Source organism: Grampus griseus (genome assembly GCF_964374135.1).
Source record: "Grampus griseus genome assembly, chromosome: 11".
Classification (NCBI taxonomy): domain Eukaryota; kingdom Metazoa; phylum Chordata; class Mammalia; order Artiodactyla; family Delphinidae; genus Grampus; species Grampus griseus.
In genome coordinates, this window is record NC_139005.1 from 7802004 (window position 1) to 7816134 (window position 14131).

Below are 14131 nucleotides of genomic sequence, written 5' to 3' on the forward strand. Positions count from 1 at the left end.
ATGAAAGGGGAGAGAAAAACCACAGAAAATAACAGCCCGAGGGAGTAAGAGAAGAGAAAGAGAGAGGAGGAAAAACCGATTTATTGCTGAGAAGAGTTTCTCTCCTTAGGTCCTTCAGGTCAAGAAGTCAGACATGGCACAGAGCATGGAAAGGAGGCAACGAACGCCCAGTGCGTGACCTGGAGAAGTAGGAGTGCAGCCCGATGAGGGTGCAATCCCGAGCCCTGATGGCTTCTGCCCTGGTGTATTTCATCCAGGTGAGTTGTGAAAACGCAGACATAAGACCTCTGTTTGTTTCTTTGTTTCTCAGATAAATCAACTCTCAGAAGAACCTGGAGGGAAATGAATGAGGGGGGAGACATTTATAGAACCAAAGGGATGGTAGGGAAAAGAATAACTAGAATGTTCCCTTAGTATTATAGGGTTACATATAGTGCATGTGTGACTAATGACATCAGTGAAAAGAAGGACATATATACTAGTAGGAGAGCAATGACAATTTAGAAGTGTCTCATGTATATTTCTCTCTTTTAACATCTCTTCACCTATCCCTCAAAACCCCAAGTAAGTTACTGGGAATTCCCTGGTGGTCCAGTGGTTAGGACTCCACACTTCCACTGCAGGGGGCACGGGTTCGATCCCTGGGCAGAGAACTAAGGTCCCACAAGCTGCGTGGCATGGCCAAAAAAAAAAAAAAAAAATCCAAGTAAATTATTAAAACCAAGTACATAATTCCCCTAGTGTTTCCCATATCAGCCCTAATACTACTCTAGCAGTTTAGGTGCCTCTGGATAAGAGATAAGTTGAGAAAGAAAACTCTTTTAAAATACTTTGCACTTTTTATTTCTCCCCACTAAGAAGCAGAAGATTCTGAGTAACTCATTAGCTGAGAAAGAGTCATTGGACTGAGGAATTCTGGATCACTTTCAAGGGGACGTTTACACAGATATGAAATCTATTAAGAAGAAAAGCAAATGAAGAAATGGGCTGGTTTCAGATTCCTGAACAGCTCCTAACAGAGAGGGTGCTACTTTCTTTACTTCCTATATACCAGTTAACGGAATGTCTGAAACCATAGCCTTTTCTTGCTTTTTCTTGTATTTTCTTTTTACTGCTTCTTCTCCTCCTTGTCGTTCCCTTCCTTTCTTTTCTCGTTTCTTCTCTTTTTGCAACAGGCCTGAAAAGAGGCATTTTATCGGCTGAGCACTTTAGGCTTTTTTTAAACTTTAGTCAAGAAAACAAAGTGAAGTACCAGGGGTGGGTTGAGGAAACACATACTTTGTCATCCTTAGTGGCCAATTATTTTAAACTAAAACAAAACCAGGAGTTTCTCAAATGTCTTCTGTAGAGACCAGCTGTTTGTTCTTTTACAAATCCTTTTCACCCAATGTCATATGCAGGTGTGTCCCCTGCCTGCCTCCACCCTCCCCACAAACTCCCAAGAAGTACAAATTCTTGCCTCTTTTTAGAGTAACTTTGTGGCCTTTGTTGTTGATTTCCTGAAATATCAAGTCATCCAAGTTATTGGAAGAGAGAGACAGTTTCTAGAACAGAAGTTTACCTAGAGAGGTTTTTGAAGGAGAAAGTCAACTGAAATATAAGGTAAAAGAAGGAGTGGGACATTCCTTTTTTGGGAGTAGAAGGGACCTGACAGCAATGTCAACAGCTGTTAGAGCAGACTTGTCCCTGGTTCTAGTGATTCATTCCACACGTGTACATGAGAGAGTCTGATCTGAATTCTGGCCAATTCAATAGGTGTATGCAGTTGGTCATGTTACCCAAACCTCTATGCCTTAGTCTCTTAACGTTTCAAAATAATGTACCCACCAGCATGGTTATTGTGATGAAATGTTATGAAATCTTAAAAATTCTTAGCAATCTGGCTGGCATAGAGTAGCTATTCAATCAATAAGATTTTCCCCTCCCTTTCCCCTCTTCTTCTCTTGTACGGTGAGTTATTGATGTACGGAGGGAATAAAGAAGAGCGGTGGGGTTGAATTCAATTTCTAACTGATAGAGAATTAGGAGAACAAGAACTGTATCCTGAGAGACAGATCAGGAAGTTTCTAGGACAAACAAATTGGTATAAATGCTGCCTCTCGTTCACAGAGGCGGTGATGCTCACCCACCACCATAAAACCAAAACCGAAACAGATCAGGTATTTGCTCTTCCAGGTTTTCCCACTGTGAACTTAATAAAGATCAGGTAGAGGAGAGATGAAAACAGTGCTAAACATGACTGACCCCATGACCTTGTCCTTGTATTTGCCCTGCTGTCACCGACTGACCTGACAGCGCAGTCATGAGGGATGACTCATATACTGCTGAGCACAGCAGATGAGACCATTTCCCTGTCTGAGATTGTTTCCCTTCCTACAGCTTCCTTGGGCAAGATGTGAGGAGAACTGTGTCAATCCTGAACAGTAAGTATCTGAGAGTCCACACTGGGAGGAAAGCGAGACAGACAAAAACATCAACACCCAAAACAGGGTCAAAATGTCATTAGATATCTCTAACTTCCCTTATTTCTACTTAAATGGCATCAACCCACTGATCTCAAAGACAGATTATCCAAAAACAGGTGTTGTGTCATCCTAAGTACTCAAGATAACACTGCTGATGGTGTTTTTCCAAAGCCAATCTTCCTGTCAAAACAGCAGACTTAATCTCAGTTTATACAGTCACGGTGACTTGCAAAAGATTTTCTTTCCCAAGCCTCTCAGAGAGTCACCGAGACAGACAGGATTCACTACTGACACGCAGATATACTTGGGTGATTGCCAACGCAGCACCACCATTTCAAATCTGCAAAGCGTTTCCTATTTTTCAGGGCATGTTAATATTTATTGCAGACTTCATTTAGCTATCACTTTGAGGTAGTTATCCCTCAATCTAAACCTGTCACAATTAGGTCCTATGTAGACACAGAGGACACAAAGATAAAAAGGGAAGAGATTCCTTCCTCTTGGAGGTAAACTATTTAAGAAAGCAGGGACAATTTGAATGAAAAGACTTACTTAGGCTGAAGGAAAACACACATTTAGCCACAGGAAGAGTTTCCCCACAGCCAAGTCTGTTAAACCCAAAGGAAATGGTGATGGCCTTGGTTACTTGCCACGAGCTCTCTGCGGTTTTAGACACCTACCACCATAGGAGGGTTATTTTTAATAGAATCAGAATTGTAACATTGTAGAACTGGAAGGGGCTTTGAACAAACGGGGAATGTGAGAACACCTAGAGACACTGTTCAGTGAAAAAGAAAACTGTATGATCTACAACTGTGCAAACAGAGAGGATATAGAAGTGGATTTCAACAGATCACTAGATCATAAAGTAGTAAATGTATTCATCTTCAGTGAAAAACAGATATTTTCCTTCCCGTCCCCTTCACACTCCCCAGCTTATCCCACACTCCTTCTCCCTTGCAATCTATATTTTCTTCATTCTATAGAGAAACTTGATAATTGCCCTAGTTCACTCAGAATATTTAATTCGCTTTTGTCATGAGGAAGTTGGTTTCTACATTTTCTCCCCCCTCCTTGTTTGGCCTCAGTGGATATGCTTATCTGTTTTGATCCTGGATGTGAAAATTTAAAGCCCTTTTTACGGTGGGAGTTTTTATGGTTTTATGGTGGCCCTTTTTTGTTTTTTCTGCTTTTTATTTTTTTCTTGGAGTATAGTTGATTTACAGGGTTGTGATGTTGTGCTAGTTTCTGATGTATAGCAAAGTGATTCAAATATATATATATATATATATTCTTTTTCATATTCTTTTCCATTATGGATAATTACAGGATATTTTGTATAGTTCCCTGAGCTATATAGTAGGACCTTGTTGTTTATATGGTGGCCCTTTTTGCAACAACTTGCAAAACATAAATTACAAACTATCACGCTTATAACTGAAATTTTCTTTATGTTTAAATTTTATTGACCTCAAATACATACAAACCTTAACTTTCACATTTATTTCCACTCTTTGTAAACTTGCATTGAAAGTTCTTTCTTGGTAATTGTCATCAAAACTGTTTACAATGGTCATGGTTACAGGTTCTATTAACATTATTTTCATAATCACTAGTTTAGTCCATCTCATAATGACTTACACAACGCCATGTATAGTATAAATCACTACTGAAGGCATCCCATTTCATAATAGATTCAGCTGGTTACATCGAAGTTAATATAACCTGTGATGCTTTTATTATAACAAGGTATCATACGTTGTAACTTGTATTTCTGATTCTGGAATGATAACAGGCATTGACTATATTTTTATTGCAAACAAACCTTTATTCTTCCTCCATAGTTGCCTGACCACAGATTGGGTACATCTCTGGTATATATGGTAAGTTTCAGCTATATTACCCAGAAAGATGTTTAAAAGGGAGTTTTTCTCAGGGGATTACTTTTATTTATTTATTTTAGTTTTTAAATATATTGACAGCAGAAAAGAAACTGAGACATCCAGCCTATTTCCTAGCATCTCGTGGAGTAAAGCTTCTTTACCCCGTCACTAACCTGTGTGACAATATACCAGGATTTCCTATTTCAATACCATCTCCTGGGCCAACATGGACGGATTATTGTGTACTTTCTCAGGGTCAGCTCTAGAGAAAGCCACAGAGAGGAGATTACTTCAGTAAAAATTAGCCCCTCCAAACCACATTTAAATCTGTCATGAATTGCTCTAGTGAACTGACTTAGTCTTGCTGGCAAAATAAGGAAGCATATACGTGAAGAGAAAACCTGGGAATTAAAATCTGATAGTCGTTCTATGAAATACTCAAACAAAAATCAAAATGGAGACACTGAAGACTGATTACGCCAAAGTTGGGAAAAACGCCAGACCACAGAGCTCTCACTGCTCGGTGGGGTCCTTACAGGTTGCTGGTGGTCATTGGGGCGCTGCTTCTCCTGTGTGGCCTCACTTCTATGTGCTTCCGCTGTTGTCTGGGTCACCAGCAAAATGGGGAAGACGAGGGCCGGCCACCCTATGAAGTGACGGTCATCGCTTTTGACCAGGACAACACGCTCCAGAGCACGATCACTTGTGAGTACACGGATGTAGGACGTGGGAGGTGAACCCAGGTTTAAACGATCGCTTAGGACAGTGCAACGGTGTAAAAACATTCATCAAATAGCGTTAAAGATTCTAAAACTTAGGGCAGCTTTAATTTCCCAAAGCCTGATGGTGCAGTGACCTGGTCTCCCATGGATGCTGTATTTTCAGTTTTTGGTCAGATAATGGAGTGAAGAAAGAAATGGAATGTTGGAGACAATATTGGAAATGTCTTACAGGAAGAATTCCCAAGTTTATAAATAATTATTTTGATAAAACCATTTGAAGCTCTGAACATATCCCTTTTTCGAAAATGTCTTAGATTTTTGTGAAAACATACGCTTTCTATTATCTATACTAATTTTTTTTTTATCTTTAGAGAAATGAGTTGTGTGTACTTTCTTTATTCACCAGGTCTTAAACCATTAGATATTAAACCCAACACTGGATGATCATAAAACACCTTCCTTTATTTCCCTCTGTTCTCTTCTTTGCATTACATTCTTTGCTAAAATTGGAGAGTGAATACAAGGCAGAACAGCAGGCCTTGTGATATTTATACCCTGTGATAAATTATGCCCTGTGATTATACCCTGTGATATTTATTTTGAAAAGAGAGAACACTATAGCACGTTGTTCACCTATCCTGCTTTTCTTTTCTCACTGTCATTTTGGGGAAAAGATAAGTAGGCAGAAACAACTATTTCTAAGGAGTCTGCAACTTAAGTGTGTTGGTATAAAGGGGTCCAAATCCGTAAAGGGAAAAGGACAGGGTTGTGAGATATGGGAGCCCACTTTGGAATTGGAGGAATCCAGAGAAGATGGGATCTCCTAGCAAAGAGTGAAGCTGGTTTCTGAACAAGCTTCACAGGATTTTCCTAATATCTGTGGCCAAGAGTGATGATGAATTTGGACACTTGTTTAAAATGAAAGGGGATTGAGTGTGCCGTAAGTCTCTGATTTCTGTGGACGCCGCGTTTACTTGAGCTCTAGTCCTTCTTTCCTCTCCAGCCCTGCAGTCAGTGTTTGGCCCTGCGGCTCGAAGAATCCTGGCCGTGGCTCACTCCCCCAGCTCCCTGAGCCAGCTGCCGTCCTCCCTGGACACCCTCCCAGGGTATGAAGAAGCTCTTCACATGACTCGCTTCACTGTTTCCAGGTGTGGCCAGAAAGCACCTGATCTACCCCCAGTGCCAGAAGAAAAGCAGCTGTCCCCAACGGCAAAGGAGTCGCCTCCAATCGAACACTGTTCTAATTGATGGGAACTCTGGTTTGATCAACGGGTTGGGGGTTTCCCCAGAGCTGGTAGCGATTCACAGACAAATGGAACATTTTTACCCCCTAACTTTCAGAAGGCTTAGGATGGCCATCTAAACAACATTCAGTGGCAAAGATGGATTCCAACCCAGACACGTATATTTTCTGCTATGGCATGCTCTAGTCGAGAACTCTTCTTTATCCAGTGGCCACAATTTGCAATTAAACTGTAGCAATGCTGATTACTACTGAACAGGAAAGCATCAAAGGTATCTTGCATTCCTTCAGCTATTGAGTTCCTTTCCCCATAGGATGCTGCAAGTTGCTGGTTTCTCTACCAGCGAACAGATTATGTACACTTGTGGAGAAAGACCAGCCCGCAGGCACAGCCAGAGACATTCATGCACTGAATTCACACATGCTTCCTCTCAAGAAAGCACTCACTTTTACGCTAAATGACAATGATAATTTTGTACGTCACGTAATGCCTCACTGGACATCCAGAATCCAGGGGTGGGATTGCAGGTCTGGGTTTAGAGGACACAGCCGAGTACTGAAGGGCCAAATATCAAGGTCTTTCTTTCACTCTGGTTCTACCCACCAGCCGTAGGGGAAACCGCATAGAATGCAGTAACAGTTCTATTCATTTTTTAGTTCCTCTGCCCTGCAAACATACGCGCACACACGGAGGCACGCAAGCATATACACACGCACGCTTTTCTAACTCTGAAAGAATAGTGCCGCTCTGCTGCTTTCCTCTTTCCTGCTTTGACCAAATGTCTCTACAGTAGTGACAAACACTTGCTTCTAGTGGTGGTCTTCACTGCCACCTAGTGGAGCCATGGTAGAAATGCATTCTCCTGTGGGAGCCCGTCTGCGCACCTCTCTGGTTTTTGGAGCACTAACTGGGTGGGAAACTTCCCAGGGCACGATCATACTGTGTAGTGCTAAGCTGTCCACATAACATACTACCTCCAAAATGTACTGTTATTGGAAAATTTAGGAAGTGAAGTGTATTTGGGGAAATACTGCTTGCCAGTGACCTTAGAAAAGTCATTGAACTCTCAGGCACAGTTTTCTCTTCCATAAATTAGGAGATATAACACTTCCAAGGATTGTTGTGAAGATCAAATAAGCTATATGTAGATGACAAGATTTGTAAATTATTATACACGTGCATTAGTTACTCTTACTCTTTTTTTTTTTTGCGGTACGCGGGCCTCTCACTGCTGTGGCCTCTCCCGTTGCGGAGCACAGGCTCCGGATGCGCAGGCTCAGCGGCCATGGATCACGGGCCCAGCCACTCCGTGGCCTGTGGGATCTTCCCAGACCGGGGCAGGAACCCATGGCCCCTGCATCGGCAGGCGGACTCTCAACCACTGCGCCACCAGGAAAACCTACTCTTACTCTTGACAACTAATTTTCATTGGCCTGCTATGACTCTACTGAAAATTATGTTCTGATTTGTCCTTTTGCCGGCCAGCCTGCTATGTTATTGCCAAGTCACACCTGATGTAGCTTTATTTCATCAATAAATATTTGTTGATTGAGGTAAACAGCTGAAGACATGTGATTCCTCTTGATATATCCTTTGTAGAGGTAAGAAATATTTGAGAAAAATTTATTAGGCAATTAGGTCCATTTCTCAGGGAGCAATACAGACCCAGGGATGGCTGATTAACGCACCACCTCATTAAATACTTTCTTGGGATGCTCACTCAGCCAGGAGGGAAAATGTTCTAAGCGAGTATAACCTGCTGGTGATCTGAATTTATTCTGAGTCACTTAAGACATTGCCTCTGGAAATCGTTAATGCATGAATTTGTTAATAGCACACGAGGGGACCTTGTTTTGCCACTGCCAAATGAATCTCTTCATTATTACATATTCCATGAAATATTCTAGGCCCTTTCATTTTTCAAAATACTACAGTCTTAAAGGAGTTAAAATGTCCTTGGGTATAGCAAGATCTTGAAAGAAATCCTGCCTGTAAGGATCTTATTCTAAAGAGATCTCTCCGCCCCACTTGCCCCTCCCCCTTGCCCTCTCCTCACACAGTCAGCTTAGCATTACATCACAAGCAATCAGCAGCCACTTGGTTTCACTTCTTTTTTTTTTTAACATCTTTATTGGAGTATAGTTGCTTTACAATGGTGTGTTAGTTTCTGCTTTATAACAAAGTGAATCAGTTATACATATACATATGTTCCCATATCTCTTCCCTCTTGCGTCTCCCTCCCTCCCACCCTCCCTATCCCTCCCCTCTAGGTGGTCACAGAGCACCGAGCTGATCTTTCTCTACTCAGAGGAAGACGTCTGTTCATCAGCTCAGTCCCTTTCACCATTGTTCTCAGTTTTAACTCCTTTTAACTTTCCTCATACCCATCCTTCAAACTTTAACCGTTGGTTCAGTGATGCTCACTGATTTCTCCCCAAAGCCTACATCCCTGAGTAGTGCCGCAGTCTGAAAGAGACATTGGGAACAGTGTCATCAGGACTTGCTAACGGATTGGGTAGGGACATGTAGCGAAGGAAAATGATTCCTAGATCAATGACCCGAGGCCAGAAGGTGTAGCTGTTTACGAGGATGGCGAAGACTAGCAGGGACCTGATTTAGGGGGAAATTACATTCAGGGATTTCTAAAATGGGGGGAAGGGCATTTTGTGGCAAAATATAAACCAAGTTAATCTGAAATGATGCCTAATACACGAAAGCAGCAAGGAAGGTTCAGGTGCGCCAATGAGAAAAATCATTTTCCTCGAGATGGAATGAGGAAAGCCTCAATCTGTAAAAAAGGAAAAGAAATTCCATATCGGATCTTGATACTTTGCAGTGTCTGTAAAATAAGCCACTGGGAATGGCCCAGAGATGATTGGGATTTGCCAGTTTGGGACTCTGGGGTCTGGACAGGAGGATATGAGTTTGCAAGCCATCAAGTTAAAATGTATATTTATAGATATGGGTATAAATGAGATAACTCTCCCTCCTCATTTTTTTTTTTTTTTTTTTTTTTTAGCGGTACGCGGGCCTCTCACTGTCGTGGCTTCTCCCGTTGCGGAGCACAGGCTCCGGACGCGCGGGCTCAGCGGCCATGGCTCACGGGCCCAGCCGCTCCGCGGCATGTGAGATCTTCCCGGACCGGGGCACGAACCCGCGTCCCCTGCATCGGCAGGCGGACTCTCAACCACTGCGCCACCAGGGAAGCCCTGCTTATTTTTTGATTGTTCACTTTCTATTAGTTTCTTCCCTTTAGTATACATTATTTTAGTATGCATTATATATTCTAAAAAGAAAGGAGAGCATAATCTGAAGGAGAAAAGTATCACGTTGTTAAGCCTGGTACTAAATTATTCAGACACTGTGCTTGAAGACAGCCGTGAAAGTTTTTTAGCAGGAGAGATCCATGCAGTCAATGTTTTAGAAAGACACTGATGAAAATGTCTGAGGTCTTAGCTGAAGTGTGAAGAAGGCAGGTCTTGCTTCCAGCCAGGAGCATGTATTAAAAATCCTAGTCAAAACTGACGAGAGCCTGAAAATGAATGGGAAGCTGGGCGGGAAGTGGTGGTGCTGAAATGAATGATAATCATTTCTTCTTTTCAGCAGAGCTCTGAGCTGTGCTCAAATTGCAAAAACGAATAACAAAATGGTTAGGAACTATAACCTTTACACCATTGTTCTCTAGGTCTTTCCTCTAATTTTAAGCAGTGGAGAATCTCTGCTACCTCTTTCTCAGTCTGAATGCCACAAATGTGGATTGATATGAACCTCCTGCAGCCTGGCTGTGAAGCTGCACTATTCATTCTCTACAGCTTAATTTGGGTTTTCTGGGAGTGATTACACTAGTGAAAAAAAAAACCCACATTTTAAAAAATCATTTTTTACTTGCCAAAACTGAAATTCTTACAGTCAGGGCTATGTCCAGTATCTGAAAGGAAGTGTTAATATCTACATAGCAAGAGGAAAAGACTGAAAGCATGAAGTCCCTAATCTGTGAGAGACCTGGAAGATGGGCCTGGATTACTCTACACAAGGATAATAAAGGCACTCCTTTCTGCAGGAAGATGGGTCTGAGAGAAGATTGATTGGGCTGTGATGACTGGTTTTGTCTGAGGTTTGGAGGCAAATAGAACAGTGCAAGATACCTCTCTGTGGCTTGTTTCTGATCCAGGTCTAGGTCAAGAGCTAGAGCATAGAATCTGGTTGAGTTGGCCTTATGGGCCTGGCCGATGAGACCTTTATTAGACGGTCTGATTAGTTAATGCATTAGGAGTGTACTTGTATATGAGAGCATGGACATAAAGCAGAAATGGAATTTATGTAACAAATATAAGAAGCAGGGGAGAAAAACTGCAAAGTCTGGGAACAGTGAGTTTTGTTTTCTTTCCATTTGTTAAGCAGATTGGCTGGAAGGCAATAAAAAAGCCAGGATAGGAAGTCTGCCCTTGAACAAGCTGACTGGGGAAAAAAATTCTGTGATTTATGGATTGTCCAAGATATATTGAGCATTCAACTGTGGAAAATATTTTACAAGCTGTGTCTGAATAATGTTGGCCAGTGTCCTTCTGTTGACACCTCCACTTCAGCTAAGCCAGAATTGCACTATTTCCCACCTCAGAATTCCTCGTAACTGTAGAGTTTGGAAAGGGTGTCATGAAAGTGGTCGTGTTTGAGTTGAAACCTGAAGGATCATAGAACTTTAAATGTCAAATAGACATTATAAGTGCATTTTCTGTCTATGAGCAAAGATGAGAAAGATGAGAACGTGAATCATAGAGAAGGTTAAAAATTCCAAGAGTGATAGAAAAGGAATGGATCTGAAAAGATAGGTTGACATCTGTTTATGGAAGGCATTAAATATTGTAACCAAGTGCAGGTTTGGCCACTCGCTGCTCCACAGCCAATAACGAATTGAGGGGCAAGCTTCAGTAGAGAAGAAAGGTTACCTTATTCAGAAAAACCGGCAATCTGAGGAGATGGTGGACTTATGTCCAGAGACCAACTCTGAAGATTCTGCTCAGCCATGACGATTTTCAAAGGGAAAACAATCTCAGTTAATCATTAAGGCAGAAGGTCACATTCTTCATCATCTTTCCACTGTGTGCAAACCTGCTGACTTCTTCTGATCTATCTTGGGACGCCGTCTTGCTCATATGGTCCACCTGCAATTGGATGTTCTCTTGCCCACGTGCTCTGCCTCTACCCGCGAGGTCCACCTGCCAATTTACTAGGGGAAAGCTAGGGGTAGAAGGTCAGTCATTCTTTAACTACTTAATTCTTCATTTTATTCCTTCTAATCCGGGAAAGGAATCAACAGGTTAGGGAAGGTGTTGTGTATGTTTAGTAAAGCAGAACTCAGGAGCTAAGTTAAATGTTGCCTAATGACCTCATCTTTATGAATAAGGTCTAAAGTAAACAGGGATGGACAAAAGAAAGGAGGCAGAGGAGCTGCTTACCATACGAGCTTAAGCAGTTCGGCTTTATCCTGCCTTGTATGAAAGCTATTGAACGTTTCTGAAGAGGGAAAAGAGATCATGTAACTTGTAAGACGCTTCAGTTGTCACTAGAGGATGAATAAGAGAAGTGAGATGTAGAGGACAGGGACACCATTATGGCTCTTCAGCTACCCCAAAGACAACACTCCAATTTCTTCCGTAAGAGCTTAGTTATAGGCAAAGTTATAGAATAAGGCAGACTAAATGTAAAGCCTCTTCACTGTGTTTCAGCTTCCTGGTAGGACTCATCCAAGTGTTGATGTGGCCCTTTGGTAATTACTGTCCTTGTTTCACAAATGATATCAGTGTTCTTAGTGTCTGGACTTTCTTGGGTCCCATTTTGTATATCAAACTTGCCTACATAGGATCTGTCTTGTACAATCCTCTTGCACTAGACTTAGCACCTGCTCTTTCTTCCCATGTTAATTCTAATTACTATGGGTGGTAGGATTGAGTACCCTCTTTTCCCTCTCCCCAAAAAGAGTGTAAATCCAAACTCAGGAAATATCAAAGTAGATAAATGTACATCCAATTCAAAGGGGACAAAAGTTCACCAGGAGTCAAACAATTGGTAAGTAATCATGACCATTTGAATGCCTTCAGTGCCCTATCTCATTCTCCAAACTGTGTGCTCCCTTAGTCAGCTTTGGAGGCTGAGTTGCAGACAAGTGATGTAACTGGTGGAGAGCTGAGTGCCTGAGCTGGCTTCACACTCAACTTCCTCATTCTTCAAACACCAAACTGAAAAGCCTTTTGCTCTGATTTTTTTCATTTAATTTTTATTCCTTTTAATCAAATGCATACCTTCATACAGATTACAAAGTCAAATAGCTCTACAAGGCTTGGGAAGAAAAGGAGTGCCTTCCCACCACACGCATACATGCACATGTAATCCCTACTTTTTAGCTGACTTTTTAAAATCTACATTTCTTCAAATACTATGCATACGTTTCTATTCCTTTCCTTTTTTTTTTGAAGTATAATTGATGTACAATGTTGTGTTAGTTTCAGGTGTAAGGCAAAGTGATTCAGTTATATATATATGTGTGTGTATATATATGTGTGTATATATATATATATATATATATATATCTTTTTTTCACGTTCTTTTCCATTATACGTTATTACAAGATCTTGAATACAGTTCTCTGTGCTATATAGTAGGTCCTTGTCATATGTGTCTATTCTCGATTTTTATTTTCAGTGTGGACCATTATCTATTGACTTGCCATTATGGAAGATGAAAATATGGCCCTTTTTCACCACCATCCCTACCGTCACGACCACGACACATCTGAACATTTCTTGTGCCCCCCTATTTTCTAAATATAGTTATGTCATCATTTTGATTAGATGAGTATAATGGGAAGCAGGAAAAAGGACTATTAAGGATTAAGTTCCTGAAACCAGTCTTTCTGGGTTAAAAATCTGGTGCTTTCCCTTCCTTTTGGTCCAATCTTTGTGTAGTGACTTAACTGTTTTCCACTTCCATTTCTTCAGCTGTAAAATGATCTTCAAATGAGTACACATACATTACATTATTGTGTGAGGATGATGGAGGTTAATACATATATTCATACTCCATATAAAGCGTGTATACATTAATAACTGTCAATTACTTTTACTATCTTGAAGATTATCTTCATCTCTCTCGTGTTAAATCCTGTCTTCTATGTCCCGTGTCTTTTCCTTTCTTGGTTTACTTCCTCATTTGGGGGCTGCTCCTGGAAAAATGTACATAAGAAGTGAATTTTTGAAGAGCTTCAATGTCTATGAAATGTCTCGTGCTCCCCTCATACTTAAGTAATAGCTTAGCTTTGCATAAAATTCTAGGAAGAAAATAAATCCCCTCAGGATTGTGTAGGGATAACTAGCTTTAAATAAAATCTGACCTCCCTCCCTCATTTTCTGAAATCTCCCTCTCGAGATTCCTAGTATTTGAACGTTGGACTTCTAATTCCCCTGGCCTCCTTTTCCGTCTTTCTGTTTTATGGCTTTACTTTCTAGGAAATTTCATTAACTTTCTTCTAATACTTCTATTGAATGTTTTCCTTCTCTTACTTTTAATTTTTAAGATTTTTTTATATGAATACCCTTGGGTTGTAGCTATTTTTGTTTCATGCATGCCATATCTTCTTTTGTTTCTCTGAAGATATTAATGATAATTCTTTCGGTATTTTTATCTCCCCGAATAGTCTTTCTTATTTTCTCCAAGTTATTTTTCACTAATTGTTTACTTCATATTAGATCTTTTTTTGAAACCCTTGAGTCCTTGCCGTCTGATCATATTTAAGAACAAGGCACTATAAAGCTCATTTGAAA

The 14131-nt window shown here is 40.9% G+C and overlaps 1 protein-coding gene across 1 annotated transcript; it reads left to right on the forward strand.

Annotated features, from left to right (window-relative positions):
- Positions 1-203: 203 nt before the first annotated feature.
- On the forward strand, positions 204-6318 carry TMEM52B (transmembrane protein 52B; the record flags this gene model as incomplete). The annotated part of the gene is made up of 5 exons (XM_082666978.1): positions 204-257; positions 2380-2423; positions 4310-4348; positions 4887-5053; positions 6074-6318. 5 exons carry the CDS (start codon positions 204-206, stop codon positions 6316-6318), a joined length of 549 nt encoding a protein of 182 aa, XP_082523104.1.
- Between the last annotated feature and the right edge of the window lie 7813 nt (positions 6319-14131).